This window comes from Heptranchias perlo, chromosome 35 (genome assembly GCF_035084215.1).
Source record: "Heptranchias perlo isolate sHepPer1 chromosome 35, sHepPer1.hap1, whole genome shotgun sequence".
NCBI classification, from domain to species: Eukaryota; Metazoa; Chordata; class Chondrichthyes; order Hexanchiformes; family Hexanchidae; genus Heptranchias; species Heptranchias perlo.
In genome coordinates this window covers 26319077-26346385 of record NC_090359.1, presented here as the reverse complement: position 1 = coordinate 26346385, position 27309 = coordinate 26319077, and the positions used below count along the sequence as shown (strand labels likewise).

At 46.5% G+C, this 27309-nt stretch overlaps 1 protein-coding gene across 2 annotated transcripts; it reads right to left on the bottom strand.

Annotated features, from left to right (window-relative positions):
- Positions 1 to 2398: 2398 nt before the first annotated feature.
- LOC137302514 (very-long-chain 3-oxoacyl-CoA reductase-like) lies at positions 2399 to 23447 on the bottom strand. 2 transcript variants are annotated; one of them, XM_067972228.1, is made up of 11 exons: positions 23211 to 23446; positions 20362 to 20408; positions 19116 to 19191; positions 17466 to 17576; positions 16956 to 17023; positions 15300 to 15344; positions 10819 to 10853; positions 7603 to 7684; positions 7161 to 7226; positions 3742 to 3888; positions 2399 to 2678 (listed from the first exon to the last, which is right to left on the bottom strand). In XM_067972228.1, exons 1-11 carry the CDS (start codon positions 23380 to 23382, stop codon positions 2559 to 2561), a joined length of 969 nt encoding a protein of 322 aa, XP_067828329.1. In that variant the 5' UTR covers positions 23383 to 23446; the 3' UTR covers positions 2399 to 2558. The 2 variants fall into 2 exon arrangements, with proteins under 2 accessions (XP_067828329.1, XP_067828330.1); XM_067972229.1 differs by lacking the exon at positions 7161 to 7226 and having other exon boundaries at positions 23211 to 23447.
- Between the last annotated feature and the right edge of the window lie 3862 nt (positions 23448 to 27309).

Genomic DNA, 27309 nt, shown 5'->3' with positions numbered 1-27309 from the left:
GTCTGACATAAGCTTCCTTTTTTTGCCTTATCTAACCCTGCATGCTCCTTGACATCCAGGAAGCTCTAGATTTGGTAGTCCCACCCTTTTTCTTTGTGAGAACATGTTTACTCTGAACCCCTTGAATCTCCCCCTTCGATGCCTCCCACTGCTCTGACACTGACTTACCTTCAAGTAGCTGTTTCCAGTCCACTTTTATTAAGTCACTTCTCAGCTTAGTAAAATTGGCCTATCCCCAATTTAGAACTTTTACTCCTGTTCTATCTTTGTCCTTTTCCATAACGACGCAAAATCTAACTGAATTATGATCACTATCTCCAAAATGCTCTCCCACTGATACTCCTTCCACCTGCCCAGCTTCATTCTCTAAAATTAGATCACGAACCACACCCCCTCTTATTGGACTAGCTACATACTGGCTAAAAAAGTTCTCCTGGATGCAATTTAAGAATTCTGCGCCCTCTATACTTTTTACACTGATTGTATCCCAGTTACTATTAGGGTAGTTGAAATCCCCTACTATTACTGCTCTATTGTTTTTGCACTTCTCAGAAATTTGCCTGCATATTTGCTCTTCTTTCTGCCTCTGACTGTTTGGGGGGTCGATAGTACACACCCAGCAGTGTGACTGCCCCTTTTTTGTTCTTTAGCTCAACCCATTTGGCCTCATTTGATGATCCTTCTAACATGTCATCCCTCCCCACAGCAGTAATTGTTTCTTTAAGCAATATTGCCACCTCCCCCTCCTTTTTTATCCCCCTCTCTATCTCGTCTGAAAACCCTGTAACCAGGAACATTGAGCTACTATTCCTGCCCCTGTTTAAGCCATTTTCAGTAACAGCTATGATATCATACTGCCACGTGTCTATCTGTGCCCTCAACTCATCTGCCTTATTCACGAGACTCCATGCATTGATGTATATAATTAGGTTCTGCCAAACTCCTCTGTTGTCTAACCTTTGTTTCCTCTGCCTTCCAAATTCCCTTGCTAATTTTCTGACTTCCATTTCCAGCTCTGCTTCTGTCCTTTCTTAATCTATGATCAGGTTCCCATCCCAATGCCAAACTAGTTCAAACCCTCCCCAACAGCACTAGTAAACCTCCCCGCGAAGATTGGTCCCGGCCCTATTGAGGTGCAACCCTTTCAGCTTGTACAGGTCCCATCTCCCCCAGAACCAGCCCCAATGCCCCAGGAATCTAAAGCCCTCCCTCCTGCACCATCTTTCCAACCACGCATTCATCTGCACTATCCTCCTATTTCTAAACTCACTAGCATTTGGCACCGGGAGTAATCCGAAGATTTCTGCCTTTGAGGTCCTGCTTATCAATTTCTTTCCTAGCTCCTTAAAATCTGCCTGCAGGACCTCATCACCCTTTCTACCTATGTCATTGCTACCGATATGGACCATGACCTCTGGCTGTTCACCCTCCCACCCCCTCAGAATGTTCTGCAACTGCTCAGTGACATCCTTGACCCTGCACCAGGGAGGCAACATCTGCGGCCACAGAAACGCCTGTCCGTTCCCCTAACTATTGAATCCCCCATCACTATTGCTCTCCTGGCCTTTGTCCTCCTGCCCTGTACAGCTGAGCCATCCACAGTGCCGTGGACTTGGCTCTGGCTGCACTCCCCAGGGGAACCCTCTCCCTCACCAGCATTCATAATACCAGTTACAGAGCAAGATGCACTCAGGGGACTCCTGCACTATCTGTCTGGTCCTCCTTGGCTGTCTGGCAGTCACCCAGTCCCTCTCTGCCTGTACTCTCAAGCTGTGGGGTGACCATCTCCAGAAACATGTTATCCACATTGCTCTCAGCCTCACGAATGCACTGCAGCGATGCCAGCTGTTGCTCAAGCTCTGAAATCTGGAGCTCGAGCTCCTCCAGCTGACGACACTTTCTGCACCTGTGGTTGTCCAGGACACGGGAAGCGTCCAGGAGTTCCCACATGGCACAAGATGTGCATTCCATGGGACTGAGGAGACCTGCCATGCTTCTATTTATTGTATTATTAACTAAACTTGAGAAATAAAATAAAGACTGAAGAAAAACACTCAACAGCTACTCACCAAGCTGCTCCTTCCCTTGTGTTGACTTCACTTTGGGTTTTTTTCCTCCCTGTCTCCCTGACGCTCGTGCAAGTCAAACATCTTACATTAAATACAACAAATATACAAACACGTCACAGCTGTTAATATTTGTCAAGCTCAAAATGCTTGCTACTTCAATGAATTGCAGGCAACCAAAGCAACGACATGAACTCGTCACTCCGATCTCACTTCAAACAGAAGGGAAAAAAGTGTGCAGGGATCTCGCCACAAGGACAGCAAATCAGCAGTTGGCAAAACAGCGAGAACCGCAGACGTCTTTACAAAGGCAATAAGAAGCGGCTGCAACATCAGCGAGAGGATTTTATTTTTATTGTAGAAAGTAAAGACACAAAAAAAAACTTATCAGCAGCCAGTGGTTTTTGGATCAGAGGACTGTTTAGTAGATGGGTTGGTGGTGGTGAAGGGGCAATGACAAATGGTCCCCTAACCCCTCGAATCACATTCCGGCTATGTTATCTTGTATTTCTCCAGCAACGGCCTTCTCTTTTCACAATACCTCTTGAAATTATTTATGTACACCTGGGTCAGTTGGAGCCATCCTGGGCACAGCATTTCGAAGAAGAAATGCTGGAGAAACAGATTAGAAAAAGAGTCTTATTCGGAGAAACTGACACCTGATCGCAACATGACTATCACCCCTTCCCTCCCCCTTCATTCACATGATACAACACGTCCTGTTCCTTGGGCAAACAGCTGATCATCTTGCAGTTAAAGGGCTGGAGTGCGGAGTTCCCTGGATGGCTCAGCAAGTGTCGCCCGATATTAGGGTGCTGAATCTCACCAAGGGACAGCTCCTCAGGCACTGGTCACCTTCCATTACTTCCCCGACTGCCCATTTTTATTGTGTCAACCTCGACAGGGAGGTGGCTCCAAAGATACTTAGTCATCGGGGGCGGGGGGGGGGGGGGGGAGGAGAAAGGGAGCGGTAACACAGCCGGGTCCGCCACTCACCTGATATGCACACATGCCCACTGCCCGCTGGGGTAACTGGATAGCAGGAATTCTGGCTGGATTACCCCCCACCAACCCCCCACTTTCTCCAGCTCCAAGGCCAATTTTGGTTCCCCAATTGCTTCCCAAACCAAAATTAGGAAGTGCAACGCCTCCAATTGTCACCTCCCACATTAGCAGGCATATGTGGTGCATGGAGGATTTCAAACCCATAGTCTACCAGCCCACCCTGTGGTATTGAGGCCAAGTGCTGTGCTATCACGAGGCAGTCTCTTCCTTCCCTCCCCCAATTTCTCTCTGCCTCTCCCGAGGGCACTGACTCTTGGTTTAGTGTGTTTTCACAGGCACCATGCCTAAAATGGCCGTTCACATGCGAGTCCAGACAATGACTGGCAGCAGCATATTCGACCATGGCAGGCATCATGGTAAGGCCTAATGCTATGCTCACCTGATGTCCTCTTCACATCAGGAACCACTGATAGCGAGCAGATGAGATATTTGCTATTTTCTTCCCCTCCCCCACTCAGGGTCGCTGCAGCATCTCAACTCCTGCCCCAGCAAAATACACAAAATGGGATCGAACCCACCATGTACAGCTTAGCTCCATGCCTGGAGGTACAGTTACACACCGAGGCACAGTGCGGCAGTCCATCATCCTTCTATTAACTTTAGCGCTTACCTGCACGGCATGGGCCAAGCAGCCGTTCGTCTGTTCTCTTATCCCAACCGTGTTCAGTGCTTCTCGGACGTAGTCATCTGCTTGCTTCACAAAAATACTGGTTTCCATGCGTGTCATGTTGGTGGAGACTAAAAGGGGCAGCACGCACTGAAAAACAACATCTCCCTCAGCCATGCTGCGAACTTAAATCCATAATATTTCTCTATTATTTGGGGTGGGAAGAAAGATAGTAAATACTCTCCTGGCCGATCTCCCATCTTCCACCCTGCATAAACTTGAGCTCATCCAAAACTCTGCTGCCCATATCCCAACTCGCACCAAGTCTCATTCGCCCATCGTCCTTGTGCTCGCTGACCTACATTGGTTCCCGGTCCAGCAACGCCTCAAATTTAAAATTATCAACATTGTGTTCAAATCTCCCCATGGCCTCGACTCTCCCGTTCCCTGTAACCTCATCCAGCCCTGCAACCCTCCGAGGATGATACAGCACAGAAGGAGACCATGCGGCCCATTGTGCATTTCTGGCCTCTTGCGCATCCCCAATTTCCTTGGCTCCACCAGTGACGGCCGTGCCTTCAGCTGTCCAGGCCCTAAGCTCTGGAATTCCCTCCCTAAACCTCTCCACCTCTCTATCCTCCTTTAAGACATTCCTTAAAACTTTTGACCACTGCCCTAATATCTCCCTATGTGGCATGGTGTCAAATTTTGTCTGATAATGTTCCTGTGAAACACCTTGGGATGTTTTACTACATTAAAGGTGCTATATAAATGCAAGTTGTTGTTATCCAATTCAAGATCAGGGATAACATCGCACTTTTAGCATCCAGTATTCTCAAGTCGCATATGATGCGTGTTAGTAGCAGCATAAAGCTCCGACAACAATGCCCATTAGCACAGCATGGACTGGGGATGAGAAAGAATCATAGAATCATAGAAGTTACAACATGGAAACAGGCCCTTCGGCCCAACATGTCCATGTCGCCCAGTTTATACCACTAAGCTAGTCCCAGGGAAACTATATAATGTCTTATGTCCCCAGGACTTTTCCAAGCACTAACAAATTAATTTTGAAGTGTAGTCATTGTTACATAAACAAACACAGCACAGCCAAGTCCCACAGACAGCCAATTAGATAAATGACCAGTTCACCTGGTTTTGGTGTTATTAGTTAATGGGAGAACTATTGGCCAGGGCACCAGGAAAATGCCTCTTCGAATAGTGCCCACCTGAGCAGGCAGACGAGCCCTCGGGTCCCAACACCAGCTCTCCCCACCACGGCACTTTCCCATGCGAGCATAGGAGATGCAACACCTGCCCCTTCACCTCCTCCCTTCCCACCGTCCAGTGCCCCAAACACTCCTTCCAGGTGAAACAGCGGTTTACTTGTGCTTCTTTCAATTTAGTATACTGTATTTGCTCCACACAATGCAGGCTCCTCCACACTGGTGAGATCAAACGCAGATTGGGTGATTGCTCCGCTCAGTCCGCATGCGTGACCCTGACCTGCCGGTCCCTTGCCATTTTAATTCCCCTTCCCACGCCGAATCTGACCCCTCTGTCCTCGGCCTCTTACACTGTTCTAATGAAGCTCAATGTAAGCTCGAGGAACAGCACCTCATCTTTTGTTTAGGCACTTTACAACCTTCCGGACTCAACACTGATTTCAATAACTTCAGATCATAACCACTGCTCCCATTTTTTCGGTCAGCCAGTGCTGGTACTGGTTCTGCTGCTGCCATTTACAGCTACTGCTGATCAATCTTTTGTTTCTTAACCTGTCCCATTACCACCGTCCTTGCTTGTACCATCATCCCTTTTACCATTTAATCACTCCTGCCCTCTACCCTATCACAGGCCTTACTTTTTGTTCTTTCCTCCCCTCCCCACCCTCCCTTCCTTTCCCTGGCTCTGTACTTGCTCAAAAACTTTAACTCTTTTAACATTTTCCAGTTCTGACAGAAGGTCTTCGACCTGAAATGTTAACTCTGTTTCTTTCTCCACAGATATTACTTGACCTGCTGAGCTTCTCCAGCATTTTCTCTTTTTCTTATCCTCAGTTTAACATCTCATTCGATAATGCAGCGTTCCCTCAGCACTGCACTGAAGTGCCAGTCTAGATTATGTGCTCAAGTCCACAATGGGGCTTGAACCCAAAACCCTCTGACAAAGGAAGTGAAAGTGCTATCAACTGAGCCAAGCTGCCATCAAGCACTCCCAAGATCAGATACAGAATGATTAGTGTGCCTTCACCTCAGAGTAACTCTCCCTCCTGTATAATTTAGACATTTCAATCTCCGAAACCAGCCGTTTTTGAGGTTTCTGAGTGTTGGCCAATCAATGACATTTTGTGCTAGGGATTCAGAGCAACAAGAAACTGGGCTCAGACTTTTTGCATCGAATTTACTGCACAGAAACAGGTCATTCGGCCCAACTGGTCCGTGCCGGTGTTTATGCTCCACACAAGCCTCCTCCCACCCCACTTCATCTAACCCTATCAACATATCTTTCTTACTTAAACTCAGGAGATAGAGAGACTTTCTTCCCACCAGTCTAGGCTGGATTCCACCCCAGGTGCTAATCAACTAACCAACTGGACCACCCAATCTCAAAACATGCCAGGATAATTTTTCCTTCAACTTTGTCCCCCTTCTGCCCTGAAAATGAGTACAGTTTGAAAGGCACCAAGAGCCCACAAGTACCACACTCAATTGACCATTCTCTGCACGTGAGCCCAGGCAGTGGGTGTTACCGGCTATTCAACATCTATAAAGAAAGAAGAACTTAAAATATATAGCGCCTTTCATGACTTCAGGACGTTCCAAAGCACTTCACAGTTGTAATGTAGAGAAATGCAGCAGCTAATTTGCACACAGCAAGCTCCCACAAACAACAATGAGACAAATGACCAGATAATCTTGTTTTAATGATATTGCTTTAAGGATAAATGTTGCTTGGGAAAGCAAGAGTTATTCTCTTCTTCACTCTTCTTTGAAATAGTGCCATGGGATCTTTTACATCCACCTGAAAGGGCAGATGGGGCCTCGGTTCTAACATCTCATCCGAAAGATGGTACCTCCGACAATGCAGCACTTCTTCAGTACTGCACTGGAGCACAAGCCTAGACGATGGGTTCAAGTCTTTGAAATGGAGCTTGACCCCACAACCTTCAGATTCAGAGGTGAGAGAGTGCTATCACTGAGCCAAGGCTGACACCTCAAAACAACACAGGGTGAAGCACCATTCTGCGACACTAACCAAGACTGGGCAAAGAATGAGCATAGCCCAACTCACATGCTTCGGTTATCCGACAATCCTAGTCACTCCTAAAGCTGTGAAGTCCATTCTACAATTCTCATCTTATATTGAGTGTTTTTACTCAGCAGGAAGAAGGAAAAAAAGTAGTAGTTATTTTGAAATACCTGTACGATAATCCCCTTTGACTTGTACTCTGCGTTCAGTGCTCGAGAAAAGAAGTCAACAAAGGCCTATGGGAGAAGAAGATCCCAGACTGAAGAACTCAGTCATCAAAAGAACAACTCCTCTAGCCCCTTTTGCCCATCACTCAAAATATTCACATTACTTAAGTCTGTGATTTCTACAGTCGCCGGAAATGAGCAGAAATCACTTCTTTGCTGCCCCAGGCCCAAAGCTGGGGACATCCATTGAGCCACTGGAACAGGCAGTCAGGCCTCAGCTTAACATCCCATCCAAAGGGCAGCATCTATTGACAATGCAGCACTCGAGTGTCAACCTGGGTTACAGCCCAAACCTCTGGAGTGGGGGCTCGAACCCACAACCTTCTGACTTGGAGGCGAGAGAGTGCTACCGACTGAGCCAGTTAAATAATAATTAAAAAAACACCTTGGTAGCTGAATACATGGTGAGCAGTGGATGTGGGTGAGTCCCGGCTTCTGAAGAGATGTTGATGATGACGCCCTTTTTCCTGCCAAGTTCAAAAACAAACACCATCACCAAGAACATGGAGACAATTTTTCTTTTGAAGTGGAGAAAGGCCGAGGGCCACGGTGCACGGCATCACCGAGATCGGAAAGAGTGGGAGAGAAGATTTTGAGGTGAAATCAAGAAATAGGGGATAGGTGACACCAAGCTTGGGATTTCAAAGCCCGTAGATCGTAAGATGAAGGGGGAGACAGAGGGTAAGGAGCTCCACAGATCGGAGGTGCTGGGATAGAATCAATTTGAGTAGGCGATAATGCGATTCATGATTTTAACAAAGTGGGAGTACAAACAAAATGGACAGTTAAAGGCCCTCTCACCCTATATCCCACTCTGAACGATATTGCTGCCTCACATCAGGCTGTAGTCAAGGTGATTGTAGCTAGGATGATCTTCAGCAATGCTTCTGAAGTGGGTGTTGTCAGGGGCAGTGCTGGAGTGGCACACGGTAACCACCCATACAAGTATAGGGGGCAGGGACAAAGGGCAGACCCTCATACAACAGAAGGAAGCAAAATAAACACTTCTCATCCACTAAACGTCAACATTTGTGGACCGATGGTCTTCTCCTGCTTGAAATACATTACTGTGTGACTGTAACATATCATCAACACATGCGTGCAGACTCCACACCATCGCCCCCCTCCCCCCGCTCACATAGCTTAAATGTGCCACCTCCTGTGCTGCTGATCATACAGACCAGGAAGGTTCAATCCCCAGTCTGTGCTGGGCCAAGGGCAGCAGCTGGTGTGCTGCAATTGGCCTCAGTGCCCCGAGACTGGAGAAGGAAAAATATAGTCAGTCAGTATTCCTTCTCTTGATCATTATCGATAATCCCTGTTGGGTGCGTGAGGGGGGTGGGTGGGAGAAAGGGGAAAAGAGACAGACAGTGGGGCAAGAGCAGAATCGTGCTTGGCTATGATGCCCCCGCAGTCAAGTAGCATGGCTACACTCACTGTCTAAGTTTATGAATGAAGAACGGCCACTGGGCGAGTCGCCTAGAATCATAGAAAGGTTACAGCACAGAAGGAATCCATTCGGCCCATCAAGTCCGCGCCAGCTCTGTGTATGAGCAATCCAGCTGGACCCACTCCACCACCCTGACCCGTAGCCCTACAAATTATTTCCTTTCAAGTACTTATCCAGTTCCCTTTTGAAGGCTTCCACCACCCCCTCGGGCAGTGCATTCCAGATCCTAACCACTCGCTGTGGCATCATACCCCAGCAAGAGGAAACATCTTCAGGAGGACAGATGAAAATTGGGGGAGGGTGATAAGGAGGGGCGGGGGGCAACTTGGCTGCTGAAGGGAAATCTGAAATGACATTCACAAAAAAAAGTCAGCATATACTTTGCCACATGAGTTGAGAGGACGGTATTAAGCAAGAAGTATGTGTTATGGAAAATTAGGATATGGAATTGCAAATGCCATTTATTAGCAGGCACAGCAGCTGACAGATTGTGTCACCTCTGATGCAGTTCACATCCTTACCACATATTTAGAAAGAAAGAACATGCATTTATATAGCACCTTTCATGACCTCAGGATGTCCCAAAGATCCAGACAGCCAATGAAGTACTTTTGAAGTGTAGTCACTGTAGTAATGTAGGAAATGCAGCAGCCAATGTGCACACAGCAAGGTCCCACAAACAGCAATGTGATAATGACCAGATAACCTGTTTTTAGTGATGTTGGTTGAGGAATAAATATTGGCCCCAGGAAATCGGGGAGAACTCCCTTGCTCTTCTTAAAGTGCTGTGGGATATTTTACGTCCACCTGAGAGGGCTGACGGGGTGAGACGATTCAACATCTAATCCGAAAGATGGCACCGAGGAGGTAACAGGCAGGAGTTACTTTGATACGACCTTAGGCCCGTGGGTACAAAGCTGGAGCATCAAACACTCAAGACTACCCCAATCCCATGTGAGCTCTGCCTCTCTCCTCCAACACCACGTTTGAGGCAAGTTTGAGATCGTCAACGTGTGTGAAGGAACTAAATTATGTAGCTGTTAACTCCTGGAGCAGTGACTCTGGTGGTAAAAATGCAATTTGCAATTCACTTTTCTTAATTGCCTCGTGATGGTAAGTCGGAAGAACGAGGAGAGGCAATATAAACTAGAGGGCACAATTCTAAAAGGTGTACGGGAACAGAGGGATATGGGTGTATATGTGCACAAATCGTTGAAAATGGCAGGACAGGTTGAGAAAGCGGTTAAAAAAGCATACAGGAACCTGGGCTCTATAAATAGAGGCATAGAGTACAAAAGTATGGAAGTCATGATGAACCTTTATAAAACACTGGTTTGGCCATAACTGGAGTATTGTGTCCAGTTCTGGGCACTGCACCTTAGGAAAGATGTGACGGCCTGAGAGAGGGTGCAGAAGAGATTTACTGGAATGATTCCAGGGATGAGGGACTTTAGTTACGTGGACAGACTGAAGAAGCTAGAATTGCTCTCCTTGGAACAGAGATGGTTGCGAGGAGATTTGATAGTGGAATTCAAAATCATGAAGGGTCTAGACAGAGAGAAATTGTTCCCATTGGCAGAAGGGTCAAGAACCAGAGGACATAGATTTAAGGTGATTGGCAAAAGAACAAAAGGCGACAAGAGGATAAACTTTTTTGCACAGCGAGTCGTTAGGATCTGGAATGCAGTGCCCGAGGATGTGGTGGAGGCAGATTCAATCATGGCCTTCAAAATGGAACTGGATAAGTACTTGAAAGGAAAACATTTGCAGGACTTCGGAGAAAGGGCTGGGGAGTGAGACTAGCTGGATTGCTCTTGCATAGAGCCGGCGTGGACTCAATGGGCCGAACGGCCTCCTTCCGTGCTGTAACCTTTCTATGATTCTATGTGTATTTCCTGCTTAACATTCAGTTTTGAAGAGGAGAAAACTCACCACCTCCCCCCACCCTAGCAATTTCTAGAATGCAAACTGGACCCCAGCAGTCAAAATTTTAACAATTGGTCCATTTCCCATCCCCACCCCCCATTTTGCATACTTTCCACCAAATTTTAACTCAGCCACAAAGCAAACATCAAACTCGAGCCCGCCCGCAATGGTTGCACTTGATAATAAAGTAACCCTGACATCCCGAGTAACAAGCTGCTACCATACCTTTCCAGCATGTGGGGCAGGACAATTCTGGTCATCTGCCGAGGAGGAAAGAGGCAGGAGTTAGTTCGATACGACACGCTCGCAAATGGAGAAATATTAATACGTTTTTTTAAAATTCGTTCATGGGATGTGGGCATCGCAGGCAAGGCCAAAATTTATTGTCCATCCCTAATTCGGCAATGGTAATGCCGTTGAATGTCAAGTGGAGTTGGTTAGACTCTCTCTTGTTGGAGATGGTCATTGCCTGGCACTTGTCTGGAGCGAATGTTACACTTATCAGCCCAAGCCTGGAAGTTGTCCAGATCTTGCTGCATGCGGGCACGGACTGCTTCATTATCTGAGGAGTGCCACCAACTTCACAATTTTTTTAATGTGTAAATCCCTGCCGTGATTATTGGAAGCTGTCCAGCTCACACTTTAATAGTCTGCTAATGGGAAACATTTAAAATGGCAATTCAACAACTTGCATTTATATAGCACCTTTAACATAGTAAAACATCCCAGGGCGCTTCACAGGACCGTAATCAGACAAAATTTGACACCGAGCCACATAGGGAAATATGAGGACAGCTGGCCAAAAGCTTGCTCAAAGAAGTAGGTTTTAAGGAGCATCTTAAAAGGAGAGGTACTAGAGAGGCAGAGAGGTTTCGAGAGGGATTTCCAGAGCTTAGTACAATGTGCACGGGACTCCTGTCACTTCTCAACCCTCAGTCAGCCACATGGGCTTGGCAAGGACTGCTGGCTGCCGTAAGCCCGGGATGGGATCATGGCAACTGGAGCACACATGCAGATCCTCCGTACTGAAAATGCCATTAATGTGGCAAGAAAAAACAAGTTCAGTAAGAACTGCAAGACCTCAATGAGGTCGTCAACCTGGAATTCTCAGCCAGAACAAAAAAATTGCAAACTAACCCTTGTAAGTGGAAGAGAGTCTTCCCACCAGGGAAAGAGAGAGTGAAATGTCATCATCATTGCAGTGTAGGTCATGAGTTTGTACATTGCCTCACAGCTCCTGATCTCGAGCTCGCTGCTGTGAGAGGCAACAAGCCAAGGCTAGGCAGTTCCCGACTGGGTTGCGGGGGGTGGGTGGAGGTAAAGCTTCTGATTCAGAGACGAGACAGTGCTACCCACTGAGCCACAGCTGACACCTAACTCTTGCCGAATTAGAGGTGGTTCCTTCCGTTGACTCAGGCCCAGTAAGAACTGGATTGAGACCACTCAAACTCCTTCCACATATCCCTGACGACCAGTAGATAGAGGAGGCCTTCATCCCACTGGTCAGGGCTGGATTTGAATCCAGGTACCAGACGTGAAAGGCCACTACATAATTTCAGTACCCAGTTCCCACGCAGCATTTGATAGTGCGATAGAACTCCCTAATGGCTCAGTGGGACCACCCTCTTTGGTACTGGACAACATCGACCAAAAGGTCCCAGGATAATGCCCTGCTGTGTGAAAAGTCAGCTGATCACAGCCAGGGCAGTAAGTAGCTCCTATAATTAGTTTCAAGGCCCCTTGGCCAGGGAAAGAGAGGAAGAAAAATCAGCACGATGCCTGCTCTTGATTGCTGTCCTGTGTCCACTGCTGGCAAGTACAATGTGGGTATCAGGTGAGGACAGGCTCATGCCAGGATCACACATGATGAAGGGTCATTCGGGTGGGATTCTGGAGGGCAGCCAGTCAGTCCTGGTGGAACTGTGCCCAAGCAAGGGAAAAAAATTGGACAGTAAACAAATGGTAAGAAAAGCCCAGTCAGAAATGGAATGTTACTTCAAATTGACCCAGAAAAATACGATTAGAGGACATGAAAAGGAAATTAGGGATTTAAAACAGTTTTTAGAAAAAGATGTCTCGAGTAGGGAGGACACCAGGTCAACGACAGACCACACAATGTTCAACGCCATCAACTCAACCCAAGTTACTTAATCTCCGGGTGAGGCACAGGAAAACTGCAGGGTGTTAGTCGGTCATTAAACCTGTTATCATTTCATGGAATCATAGAAAGGTTACAGACGGAAGGAGGCCTTTCAGTCCATCGAGTCCACCCCGGCTCTATGCAAGAGCAATCCAGCTCGTCCCATTCCCCTGCCACATCCCCATAGCCCTGCACATTTTTTCCTTTCAAGTACTTATCCAGTTCCCATTTGAAGGCCATGATTGAATCTGCCTCTACCAACCCCTCTGGCAGTGCATTCCACATCCTAACCACTCGCTGTGTAAAAATGTTTTTCCTCATGTCATCTTTGGTTCTTCTGCCAATCACTTGAAATCTATGTCTGCTGGTCCTTGACCCTTCCGTCAATGGGAACAGTTTCTCTCTATCTACTCTGTCTAGACCCTTCAAGATTGTGAGTACCCCTATCAAACCTCCTTGCAACCGTCTCTATTCAATGGAGAACAACCCCAGTTTCTTCAGTCTACCCATGTAACTGAAATCCCTCATCCCTGGAATCATTCCAGCAAATCTCGTCTGCACCTTCTCCAAGGTCTTTGCATCCTTCCTAAAATGCGGTGCCCAGAACTAGACACAATACTCCAGTTGTGGCCGAACCAATGTTTTATAAAGATTCATCATGACTTCCATACTTTTGTACTCTACGCCTCTATTTATAAAGCCCAGGATTCCTCAGGGCAGTGTCCTAGGCCCAACCATCTTCAGCTGCTTCATCAATGACCTTCCCTCCATCATAAGGACAGAAATGGGGATGTTCGCTGATGATTGCACAGTGTTCAGTTCCATTCGCAACCCCTCAGATAATGAAGCTGTCCGTGCCCATATGCAGCAAGACCTGGACAACATCCAGGCTTGGGTTGATAAGTGGCAAGTAACATTCGCGCCAGACAAGTGCCAGGCAATGACCATCTCCAACAAGAGAGAGTCTAACCACCTCCCCTTGACATTCAACGGCATTACCATCGCCGAATCCCCCACCATCAACATCGTGAGGGTCACCATTGACCCGAAACTTAACTGGACCAGCCATATAAATACAGTGGCTACAAGAGCAGGTCAGAGGCTGGGTATTCTGCGGTGAGTGACTCACCTCCTGACTCCCCAAAGCCTTTCCACCATCTGCAAGGCACAAGTCAGGAGTGTGATGGAATACTCTCCACTTGCTTGGATGAGTGCAGCTCCAACAACACTCAAGAAGCTCGACACGATCCAGGACAAAGCAGCCCGCTTGATTGGCACCCCATTCACCATCCTAAACATTCACTCCCTTCACCACCGGTGCACTGTGGCTGCAGTGTGTACCATCCACAGGATGCACTGCAGCAACTCGCCAAGGCTTCTTCGACAGCACCTCCCAAACCCGCGACCTCTACCACCTAGAAGGACAAGAGCAGCAGGCACATGGGAACAACACCACCTGCACGTTCCCCTACAAGTCACATACCATCCCGACTTGGAAATATATCGGCCGTTCCTTCATCGTCGCTGGGTCAAAATCCTGGAACTCCCTACCTAACAGCACTGTGGGAGAACCTTCACCACACGGACTGCAGTGGTTCAAGAAGGTGGCTCACCACCACCTGCTCAAGGGCAATTAGGGATGGGCAATAAATGCTGGCCTCGCCAGCGACACCCACATCCCATGAATGAATAAAAAAAAAAATCCCGCATGCTTTTTTAACCACATTCTCAATCTGCCCTGGCACCTTCAACGATTTGTGCACATATACCCCCAGATCTCTCTGTACCCCTTTTAGAGTTTTGCCCTCTGGTTTATTGCCTCTCCTCGTTCTTCCTACCAAAATGTATCACTTTGCATGTTTCTACATTAAATTTCATCTGCCATGTGTCCGCCCATGCCACCAGTCTGTCTATATCCTCTTGAAGTCAATCACTATCTTCCTCACTGTTTACTACCCTTCCAAGTTTTGTGTCATCTGCAAACTTTGAAATTGTGCCCGGAACACCCAAGTCATTATTATATGTCAAGAAAATTTCAACCTCAGCCACAGGTTTTCACCGGTATCAGCTATGCTACAATCACAGCGCATTTGACCCAAGTTTACCTTCAAAAGGCGGAACAGGCTTGAGGGGCTGAATGGCCGACTCTTGTTCCAAAACCCATTCTTAATGAAATTCTCATCCAGCTCCTTTTTGTGCCGCGACTGGGTTCAAATATTTATTCTAAATCTCTTGAACTTACAAATATTGTAATCCTGTTCTGCAGTTTTGGAATCGGTGCTGAAGCTACATTACTTCTACATTATCTGAGCCTTTCAATAAAGCTGGATGACATCAACCCTCAACGTGCTGGAGTGGGGCAGCTTTGTCGTACGCAAGTTACTGGGGTGGGTGGAGTCGGTGGAACAGCCAGATATGGTCTGGTCAGTCACTGCTCCTGCCCAGGGAAGGCTCTCGCTACAGATGTGGCACCACAATGTCAATTATATGACCCCCCACAGACAAACAGGGGGAACACTGTCCCTTTAATTAAACATACAGTACATCTCAGTATTTGAATATTCACCATCAGCACAGACAGGGCATTGCAGTTCATGATATCAAGAATTTCCTGAAATACAAAACATAAAAACGTATTTAGAAAGTTCTCTATGGAAACAACTAAACACAGCAGTGTTTTTAAAAACAAGTCTTCCGATTTATCTCTATCCACCCCATCCTGAAGTCACTGAATCCTACTGAGGTACCAACTACTCTCGGATACCTTGCTGAGTGGATATTTGCCACGTGTGAGCCCAGGCAGCGGATGTCAGCAGGACAGTTGACCATTTAGCCAAGCCCGATCCTCTCTTCAGATGTCCACGTGCGTAACAATTCCTGCAGGGCCCGCTGGACAGTGATCTGAAGCAGGGACCGTGGCCAATGTTCCCTCTCCCTAAACCAGGGACACACTGCACAGCACCCCACTAGCCCAACCAAATTGGCAAAGGCCAATGGGGTTGAGCCTGGGAGTGCCATGCAGCACAGTCAGAAATAAAGTTTCTGTTAACCCTAATTCTTCGTGATTCCTTCTTCTACACGAGGCGCCTTGATGGTGTGATGCTCGGTTTAAAAATGGGACATGCCCTGCTTTTTTTTTAAAAAAGCACAAACAAGACATGCTGTTATACAAGGACAGAAGCATTATGCCATGCAACTCACAATGCAGTATTCTGCTGCCCAGGTTCAGTCGTGCATAACTGTGTGTGAGACCCTTTTGGTCAGTTAGAGGCCAATTGCTTTCAGCAGACCCTCGGGTCAATTGGAGACCATACTGCAAGGATGTCAGTGTGACAGCCACACAGAGTTTAATTAATCAGAGTTAGCACACTAAGTTTGCAAGATCTCACCCAGCACACAGCCTGCAATGCATCAGTACATTCTGACCCTTTCAGCACAGGCCTCAGGCCCAGCTAGGGGTTGCCAGCTCTGGTTGGGTGTATTCCTGGAGGTTTCAGAACATGACCGCCTGCCACAAACCTCCCCCCAAAGTCAAACAGCAGTTTTTCCTATCTCCAATCTTTTTATAATTAATGAACAAAAAAGTGTTTAAAGAAAATGAAAAAAAAACACAATTTGATTTTTGCATCCCTATGATTTTTCTCCCAGGTTACTTGCAGCAATGTCCAGGAGATTAATCTGTAATTCCAGGAGACTCCAGATCAATCCTGGAGGGTTGTCAACTCAAGGCCCCGCCCCAGAAGAGCTCTCCCTACTGCGGCAAAGCAACATTTTTCCATTTCACACTGCATTCTTTGGCACTCGAGCAGGATTGACAATTTGTTGCTGAGCCAGGTGCTGCTTTGTCCTGTGGACCCATCTTATGTTCTTATGTTCTTATGAAGCGGATCAGGATTGCTCCAAACGCAAACATGTTTGCCCTTTATATCCAGACAGAGGAGACTTTCATTCAGACAGTCTGAATTTGAACCACTCTGGGGTAAATATTCTGACTGATTGCAGAAATCAGTACTCCCAAGGAGCACGACTTACAGAAGGGGAGTGGGAGGGGGGCGTGGGAGAAGGAGGGGTCGGAGGGCAAAATGTGCACCAATTTCTCCCTGGAAGAGAGAGAAATAGAACATAAAATGAACTGTGGACCATACTGATCTTGGACTGAATGATGGGCCAGATAATTGTACTATGTAACACACAATCTAGGGGAATGTGTAATGTACTACACCTTATCGACATTTGGGACATCTAGAAAGTAACACGGAAGCATGGTGTAGGTCTTCCCAACATTGTTTACTGTAACAAGAAAAATGACAATTAGAACAGAATCACATCAGCAAGTGTCTCGCTCAGGAACCAACCCCCACCCTCCCCCCCACCCCGGTCTCCACGTCACTGACTGTATCTATACTGACGTTAATCCAGCTCCCTCACTATCACTCATTAACCCCACCCTCCCAGAACTGTGTTACTGACTGTATCTCTACTGATGTTAATCTAGTTGTGTAATAGGCTGACAACAGACAAAAAATAAATCGCAAGATATTGAATAAGCAACATTGTTCCGTTTCCTGGTTTATACTTTCCCCTCAGTGTGCACAGGAGTACAAATGCAACAAAAAAATTGCTTTCCTTATTTTCACACCTGTACACAGAGATTTTCCCTGCCAGGCAGAGGGATTCCTGTAGAAATACAAATGTTGGTAAAATCTAAACTTTGAAAACTAAATGGAATTACCCAAGATTCCAATGTTCAGGTCCTTCAACGCTGCCTCGATTGGTCCGTAGATCTCTGCCCCAGAAGTGAAGTCGGCCTGAATGATCTTGGTTTTCCTACCTTGCTGCTGTTCTGCAATTACCCAGAGGGAAACAAATCATCCCACAGCCCGGATAAATTCCAGTATCATTCTACGCTCCGTCTCACCCAAACAAGTTTGTATCACAGTGCCTGATTTACGAAGGGGATCGTTTTAAAACAGAGCAGTTTTTGTTTCAGCCCAATAAAGAAATGTTTGGTGTTCCTTTTGGGTGGATGTGTGGGGCGAGGCAAGAGCCAGCTTCTCATCCATCCAGTTTTGGGCCAAATAGTCCCATTTTTGAATGGCTTGAGAGATATTTTTTAAACATAAACAGAATTCCAAAATCAACAGTTTCCTTTTTCCACTTTGCGTCTGCGGAGTCATTTGTTACTGAGGTTGTCAATTAATTTTCAACAGCGAGTGGTGGATGTGTTCCTCGCTCTAATTGAGTTTTGAAACTGATCCCACCTGTTTCTTGTTGCCTGTGCCCAGGGTTCTCCGATCCCTCTTCCAAAGACACTGGCCCTCACTGGGGTACTTTCCCCACTGACGCCAGATGCTTTCTCCCAAAAGGCTGTTCTTCATATGTGAGCACAGGCAATGGGTGCTGGTGGGCTATTCGACAGTGGGGGCCATCACGCCAAGCCAGATCCTCACCAGATGCACTTTCAAGCAGTGCGCATTGGATAGTGAACAGCAGCAGGAATCCTGGCTGAGTTTACCCCCCTCCATAACCCAGAGGCACTGAGGCCAATTGGAGCCCCCAATAGTTAGTTGTGATATCGTCTCTTACAAAAGACCAGAAGGAATTCAGAGACTTTGGGGATAATTTTAACACCCTCATGACAGGTGGGAGAGGATAGGGATGGCGGGGTGGAACAAAACATTTTTAAATTTGGTAATCCGACCCCATCCGCTTCAGTTTTGAGCTTGGAGGGTTTGGGGGTGCCTGAGTAACTCGCTCTGGCCGGGTTTCCCAGGGTTCAGGAAACCTGATCGCTAAAGGGAGGCGGGAGCAGCCGGATCCTGCAGGTAACTGCTTTTTATAGCGCTGCTTGTGGGCCAGGACAGCAGGTGTGCTTCCCCCCAGCCCCTCAAGCAAATCTTCGGCTGCGATCGGCTGTCCCCTACCAACCCACAATGTTGCCTGATATCTCCCCTCCCACCCGATTGCCGGTCGACCCCTCTCCCCTCACCGCCCCGCCACCAACACACACAAACCAGAGAAGTTCCCCGATTGCCAATAGTCCCCGGCTACGGCCTTCTACCGCTGGTTTTCCCAGCCAGCATCTGGACAGCTTGTAAATCTGGCCGGCTGCTGAATGGGAAACGGACTTAAAAAAATGATAACGAGGTCCTGTTGTTAAATTTGGCAGTACCTCTGCATTCCCAGGTTTCCCTCCCACTTCCTCCCATTGGGGCCTATGTCATCATCTGTCATAGTCACAGGGGGGTCACTGAACTACTGACCTGTGCCTCTAATGAGTCGATGCAGTGGGATTAGTTTTGGATTGCTCCAGCAAAGAGGCGGCACTGATACGATGGGCTGAATGGCCTCCCTCTGTGCTGTAGTCTTCTATGCTTCTTACCTATCTCCTCCGCTGTGGCTCTCAACTTCTCCAACGACCGACTGATCAGCACCACGTTGAGCCCTCTTCTTGCCAACTGGGAATCAGGGAAAGAAACACATTAATCCAGTGCCCCGCCAGTGTGGTAACGGCCATATGGGCCACGCTGTGCACCGTGCCAGGGTGGGGTACGGACGTGAGAGAGAAAATTCTGCTGTGATCAACTGTCACAATACTTTGTTCCAACAGAAGAAAAGGAGGAGCACCCGAATAGCTCAGTGGCTGCGTGGTACTGAGGCATATGGACCAGGAAGATCCCAGATACCGTCTCGGGTCTCTGCTGAAGAGCTGATCTCAGCCAGGGCATTAGTTGGGGCACTACAATTGTCCTCACGACCCTTGGGAGGAGGGAAGGGAATTCAGCAGGCTTCCCGCTCCCAATCGGTGTCCGGGTTCGGGTTCAGGCTCCAACATGATGCTGCCATAATTGAAAAGCCGGCTCACACCCTCTGTCGGGGCTTCCAGGTGAAGAAGGGCCATTTGAGAGGTAACTGGAAGATGCCCATTGACTGTGGGACCTGTAGCCCAGCAGGACTCAGCTCCTTCAGGAGAGCTGGGGAGAAAAAGCCGAATATTTTAGAAATATAACAACTTGCATTTATACAGCAACTTTAACGTGGCAAAAAGTCCCAAGGCGCTTCACATGAGCATAATCAGACAAAATTTGACACCAAGCAACATAAGGAGATATTAGAAGAAAAGACAAAACCGACTTAAAAAGGAGAGAAGTGGAGAGACGGAGAGGTTTAGGGAGGGAATTCCAGAGCTTAGGGCCTAGGCAGCTAAAGGCACAGCCGCCAATGGTGGGGCGAAGGAATTGGGGGATGCTGAAGAAGCCAGAATTGGAGGAACACAGAGTTCTTGGAGGGTTGTAGGAGGTTAGAAAGATAGGGAGGGGCGAGGCATGGAGGGATTTGAACACAAGGATGAGAATCTCAAATTCGAGGCATTGCTGGACTGGGAGCCAACGTAGGTCAGCGAGCACAGGGGTGATGGGTGAGCGGGATTTGGTGCAAGTTAGGATACGGGCAGCAGAGCATTGGATGAGCTCAAATTTACAGAAGGTGGAAGATGAAGGCTGGCCAGGAGAGCATTGGAACAGTCAAGTCTGGAGGTAACAAAAACATGGTTGCAAACATAACTAAGCCTGACTCTAATCATTCAATTACAATATAGATAGTAACTCAAAGGCAGAGGTTTGTATTACCTCATGAGCGTAGGCCTTTCCAATCCCAGCGGTGGCACCTGTCACAACTAGAAAAAGCAATGGATTAAAAATCCATTACTGATTTACAATTCATTTATTTTTACAATCTTTTCCTCTCACTGAGGGCGCTAAATTGGGCTGTTGCTTCAGCACTACACGGCCTCTCTGACATCCAAGATGGCGTCTTAGAAGCGCACGCACATTTCCTGCGTGACATGCGCCAGATGCCATCTTGATATAGGAGTTAGCGCAGGCGCAGATAACGAACGCTGGAATCAGGTAAAGTAGGGAGAAAATGGCTTCAATCAGCGTACAATGCTGATTAAAAGTGATACACACCATTTTGGGACTTAATGTTCAACTCAACACACAGTCTTAACCCCGACCATCTGAACGTGTCTTAGAGTGCCTGGAGGACCCTCTACCAGCGCTATTTAAAGGCACCATGCAGCATTTACAGGCCAGTGGCTGGATTATTGCATCTGGCTGCAGAGACATTTGTAAATGTTTCTGGAGGTCTCTTATAGTTGAACACTAGGACTAGGGGGCATAGCCTAGCAGTTAGGGCCAGGACGTGCAGGAGTGAAATTAGGAAATGCTTTTACATGCAAAGGTTGGGAGAAGTTTGGGAAGCTCTTCTGTAAACGACCAGTTGATGCTAGCTCGATTGTGAGTTCTAAATCTGAGATTGATAGATTTCTGTGAACAAAGGATATTAAGGGATATGGTGCTAAGGTGGAAATATGGAATTAGGTCACAGGTCCACCATGATCTCATTGAATGGCTGAACAGGCTCGAGGGGCTGAATGCCACTGCCACTTGCTGCCTGCTGATATGCGCTACCTTCTCCTGCAAGAAAGCGGGACATGTGTCTGGGCAATGTGCCTGTCATGTATGAATAGCTGCCAGTGTGTGTGGCCTGTGAGTTCTGGTTCAGCGGCTTGCAACAGTGGTAATGTGTGAGGGTGAGAGGAAGCATCTGATTGGAAGAGTTGAGTGCTGATGGAAAGAATTTGTTGGTATGTGGGTGATGGGACAGTAGTGCATGGAGGAGTGGATGTGGCTAGTGGTGTGGTTGGTAGGAGACGCCACTTGACAGTTGACCTCACTCACCTTGACCACTCATTTCAAAGCATTGAACTTCTTCCTGTACTGCATCCATGTTCATGATGCTGTGTGCCTGGCATTGACTTCATCCCCTACTGCCTTTTGGGTGTATATCTGGAGGGCTTCTTGCTTCCCCCCGCCCCCACCCCGCAGATATAGGATGTCCCTTCTTCTGTCCACCTCTTGTACCAAGGCATCAGCAAAGAACCTTAGTGTACGGATTCTCAGATCGGCAGATTGGTGAGGTCTGGCATACGGATTGGAGGATGTGGGATTTAGTGTTGCACAACCTTAATTCACTGCTTTAGCATAACTCATCAGTATGTAAACATAGGGATGGGACTTGCATCTGTGCTTTACGTGTGCATGTCTGATATTCGTTCAGACAGCAGGCTGTTATATTCAGCAAATAACAGGTAACAGCTACCTTTAAGAGAATTCTAACAGACAGCCTGCCTTTAAGAGATTGGAGCTTCCTCTGGTGGTGGAAAGTGCAAATTGCATGGAATCCTCGGTCAACGCTGATTTCCAATGCAGATTGCAGGTGAATCCTCAGGCCTGACGAAAATCTCGTCCTGCCTGCGCAGGGAACATTGGGCACGGGGTAATAGCTGATCGTGCTACTCCCGCCTGAAAACAGGCCCTATCCAAATTCCCCCCCTGAAATCCATTGCACTGCCTCTTGTGAACTTTCCTCTCTGGTCTTCCGAAACTTCCATACACTGTCTTACATGCTCTGTCTTTTCTCTCTCTCGTTGAAACCAAGACATTCTCTCCCATGATTGTGGTACTTCCCCCTCTCTCAATATTTCCTTCCTCCTACTAACTACAGGCTTTTAAACCCAACCTGACCGTTACGTCTCGATTTACTTCTCAATCTTGGCTGCTCACCTTGGCTTCTCAGCAACATGTTAAAAATTTTGCCAAAAAGGCTGGTTAGAGATGGGTTGGCCATCTCTAAAGGTAGAGCGTTAAAGAAAGAAGGAATTGTATTTATTCAGCGCCATTCACAGATAAATATGCCAGGACACTGGGGAGAGCACCCTGCTCTTCTTTAATATCGTGCCATGAGATCTTTTGCACCACCCAAAAGGACAGATCGGGCCTCAGTTTAATGTCTCATCCAAAAGACGGCACTCTCCGATAGTGCAGTACTCCCTCAGTACAGCACTGGGAGTGTCAGCCTAGATTATGGGCTCAAGTCTCTGGAGTTGGCATTAGAACCAATGACTTTAAGACTCAGAGGCAAGCGTGCTACCCACTGAGCCACAGCTGATTACACTGGAGCAGCCTATTGCTGCCCAGGCTGAGATCAATTTGATTATATTTTAAGCAAAACATAAATTGACAAATTCAGGACAGCACATGAGCAAACCTAGGCAGAGCGATCACCTACTTCAAAATTATGTTTATTTTGTTCCATCAGGTTGCCATCCCAAGTGAGTTTTGGGAATCAGAATGTTCTGGAAACAGCCTACCCTCTTTAAAATTCCCCAACACAACCGACAGATAACCATCGCTATGTATGAAATTTGCTATGTCACACACTCATTATTTATTCACCATTCTGTCCTGCCTCTGGTGGAAATCAGCTAGATCTCCCCATTCTGATCACTATCCAGAAACCCTACTGGGTGATGTACCTGAAAGTGATTATGCCCCTGAGTTCACAACACGGAAAATAATTAACACAGTCAGGAGAGATCAAGAAAGTCAGAGCGAGAAATAAACCATAACCTTACCAGCCCAATCCCCGTAGGACGTCAGATCTGTTCTCCAAAATTTGGGCAGAATGTAAGCCCTGGCACCAACTAAGAGCCCCCAACTACACTTCGCAAAGTAGTAGAGGCACATCAATGCGCCAATTAATGCCAGGGCATCATTCAGCAAAGAATTTGCAAAAAGCAACGGCATCCTCAGGCCAGGCTCTGCAAGGTTCAAAATCTAAAGTCTTTTCTGGCTCTTTATGAGCTAGTTGTACTGTAAGGAGAAAGCCCTGCCCTTTTCACTTGATCTGATTAGATATTCTTAAATGATCTGCACGACGGTCATTTGTTCACTAACATGTTTACTCAGCTTCCTTATGAAATTTCAACTATGTATTAACAGCAGTTAAACTTTAATTGCAGTTTTCCTGTTCTTGCCACACAATCGTCTTTCTTTCAACCCCACCCCTCTTAGAACTGAATCCATTTGGACTAACTCTTACTGAACATATTTCCAGTCAGTCTCAGTGTTTTTTTGTGAACAACGATCACAACTTCACTGATGTTTTTTAATCACTAAATTTGTGCAGATGTGTGTTTTTAGACTAATCTGAAAAACAAAGCCTATCAAAGTTTGTAATTTCAGTTAACCCACCATGGCTCAATTGCAATGCCAGGTACTGAGCTCCAGAGCCTCGGAGTTGCTAATCCAAGTGACAATGGAGTTTGGCCACGCTGTGTGCACCAGTTTGCTAACCAGTAGGGTGTCTGCTGTGGCTCAGTGGTAGCATGCTTCCTTCTTGAATAATGAAGGTTGCGGGTTCAAGCTCCACTTCAGAGACTTGAGCACATAATCCAGGCTGACACTCCCAGTGCAGTACTGAGGGAGTGTCTAGATTACTGCACTGTGCCATCTTTCAGATGAGCTGTTAAACTGAAGTCCTGTCTGTTCTATCAGGTGGATGTACAAGATCCCTATGACACTATTTCAAAAATGAGCAGGGGAGTTCTCACTTAGTATATTTTTCCCTCAAAAATCACTGAAAAACGGAACATCTGGTCATCATCATCACATTGCTGTTTGTGGGACCTTGCTGTCTGCAAATTGGCCGCCATGTTTCCTACATTACAACAGTGATAACACTTCAAAAAGTACTTCATTGGCAGGAAAGCACTTTGGGACGTCCTAAGGTTATAAAGACAAGTTCTTCATTTCTAAAAGCCATTTGCAACCAGCGGTAATCACAGAGTGTTGGCAGTCATTTCCAAACTGCCATTAAAATGTATCTGGTTTGGATATACTATCTGTTACTTATTAATCTTCTTTCTGGAGGGTTTATGGCTTGATGTTGTCCTGGTGCAAATTCAGTCTATGTAAATGAAGACACTTTGACATGTGATGGACTCCCATGACATTGCTTGTGGTAACTTGAACACGTGCAATGTACAATGCATTATTCTGCAGCTGGAATGATGCCCTGCCCATTTGGTAATGTTGCTAAGTAAAGAGAGTCTCAGGTTAGTTGCAGTTTAATTGGTATGGGGGCTGTGCAGGGTGAAGTCAATTAGAGTTTAATTGCTGTTCAGACTCCAGGGCAGACTCAAGAATAAAATGGCTCTTTATTTCCGTTTTTTTTATTAAGTGAAATTTCTAAGGTCACTTTCAAGTCATAACAAACATAGGAAATAGGAGCAGGAGTAAACAACACGGCCCCTCGAGCCTGCTCCGCCATTCAACACGATCATGGCTGATCTTCCACCTCAACTCCACTTTCCCGCCTGATCCCCGTATCTTTTGATTTCCTTAAGAGTCCAAAAATATATCGATCTCAGCCTTGAATATACCCAATGACGAAGCATTCACAGCCCTCTGGGGTCGAGGTCCCTCTAGGGAACCAAGGGACTAGTGAGAAGGAGGAATTAAAGGAAATTAGCATTAGTAAAACAGTAGTGCTGGAGAAATTAATGGGACTGAAAGCCAATAAATCCCGAGAGCCTGATAATCTGCATCCCAGAGTACGAAAAGAGGTAGCCATGGAAATAATGGATGCATTAGTTGTCATCTTCCAAAATTCTATAGATTATGGAACAGTTCCTGCAGATTGGAGGGTGGCAAATGTAACCCCAATATTTAAAAAAGGAGGGAGAGAGAAAACAGGGAATTACAGACCGGTTACCCTAACATCAGTAGTAGGGAAAATGCTATTATAAAGGATGTGATAACAGAACACTTAGAAAATATCAATGGGATTAGACAAAGTCAACATGGATTTATGAAAGGGAAATCATGTTTGACAACCCTACTGGAGTTTTTTGAGGATGTAACTCGTAGAATAGATAAGGGAGAACCAATGGATGTGATTTATTTGGATTTTCAGAAGTCCTTTGATAAAGTCCCACATAAGAGTTTAATGTGCAAAATTAAAGCACATGGGATTGGTGGTAATACACTGGCATGGATTGAAAATTGGTTAACAGACAGGAAACAGAGAGTAGGAATAAATGGGTCTTTTTCGGGGTAGCAGGCAGTGACTAGTGGGGTACCGCAGGGATCAGTGCTTGGGCCCCAGCTATTCACAATATGTATCAATGATTTGGATGAGGGAACCAAATGTAATATTTCTGAGTTTGCTGATGACACAAAAGTAGGTGGGATCGTGAGATGTGAGGAGGCAATTTAGACAAGTTGAGTGAGTGGGCAAATACATGGCAGATGCAGAATAATATGGACAAATGTGAAGTTATCCACTTCGGAAGGAAAAACAGAAAGGCAGAGTAATATTTAAATGGTGATAGATTGGGAAATGTTGATGTACAAAGGGACCTGGGTGTCCTTATACACTAGTCACTGAAAGCAAACATGCAGGTGCAGCAAGCAGTTAGGAAGGCAAATGGTATGTTGCCTTCATTGCAAGAGGATTTGAGTACAGGAGCAAGGATGTCTTGCTGCAGTTATACAGGGCCTTGGTGAAACCACACCTGGAGTATTGTGTGCAGTTTTGATCTCCTTACCTAAGAAAGGATATACTTGCCATAGAGTGCAGCAAAGGTTCACCAGACTGATTCCTGGGACGGCAGGACTGTTGTATAAGGAGAGATTGGGTCGACTCGGCCTGTATTCACTCAAGTTTAGAAGAATGAGAGGGGATCTCATTGAAACATATAAAATTCTGACAGGGCTAGACAGACTGGATGCAGGGAGGATGTTCCCCTGGCTCGGGGGTCCAGAACGAGTGGTCACAGTCTCAGGGTACGGGGTAGGACATTTAGGACTGAGATGAGGAGAAATTTCTTCACTCAGAGGATGGTGAACCTGTGGAATTCTAGACCAAGAAGGCTGTGGAGGCCAAGTCACTGAATATATTTAAGAAGGAGCTACATAGATTTCGAGACACAAAAGGCATCAAGGGGTATGGGGAGAGAGCAGGAATATGGGATTGAGATAGAGGATCAGACATGATCATATTGAATGGTGGAGCAGGCTCGAAAGGCCAAATGGCCTACTCATGGCTCCTAGTTTCTATGTTTCTATGCAGAGAATGCCAAAGATTCACAACCCTCTGAGTGAAGAAATTTCTCCTCATCTCTGACCCCTTATCCTGAGACTATGTCCCCTGGTTCTAGATTCTCCAGCCGGGGCAAACAGCCTCTCAGCATCTACCCTGTCAAGCCCTCTCAGAATCTTATATATTTCAATGGGATCACCTCTCATTCTTCTAAACTCCAGAGAGTATAGGCCCATTCTACAACAACAACAACTTGTTTTTATATAGAGCCTTTAACATAGTGAAACATCCCAAGGCATTATCAAACAAAATCTGACACCGAGCCACATAAGGAAGTATTAGGCTGAGAATCCCTACGTGGTCAGTTTTTAGTAAAATATTAAAATGCCTATGTGGCAAAGAAGCAGAATGCAAAATGGTTAGAAAGGGTTAATTAGTTAGTAACTGAGATTGATACAAGTGGCCTGGCCCTCCTGCTGGGCCATATGGTTGCTTAGTCAGCAGGCCTGCATTGTCTTATCAATGATAGGTCTTTGATGTGAGTCAAGGACTGGTCTGAATGTCTCCATGTTTATGGCAGATCAATATAGGGAACGAGCTTAGCCAAAGTTGAAAGACATTCCAGGTTG

What these genes read in the sequence shown, in the direction of transcription:
- LOC137302514 (XM_067972228.1), bottom strand. Translation starts at nt 23,382, where the DNA reads ATGCCGTTGCTTTTTGCAAATTCTTTGCTGAATGATGCCCTGGCATTA. An exon ending in GAAAGGCCTACGCTCATGAG is followed by an intron (nt 19,192 to 20,361) that starts GTAATACAAACC and finishes CCTGATTCCCAG; the next exon opens with TTGGCAAGAAGAGGGCTCAA. An exon ending in ATGCCCTGTCTGTGCTGATG is followed by an intron (nt 10,854 to 15,299) that starts GTGAATATTCAA and finishes CCTCCTCGGCAG; the next exon opens with ATGACCAGAATTGTCCTGCC.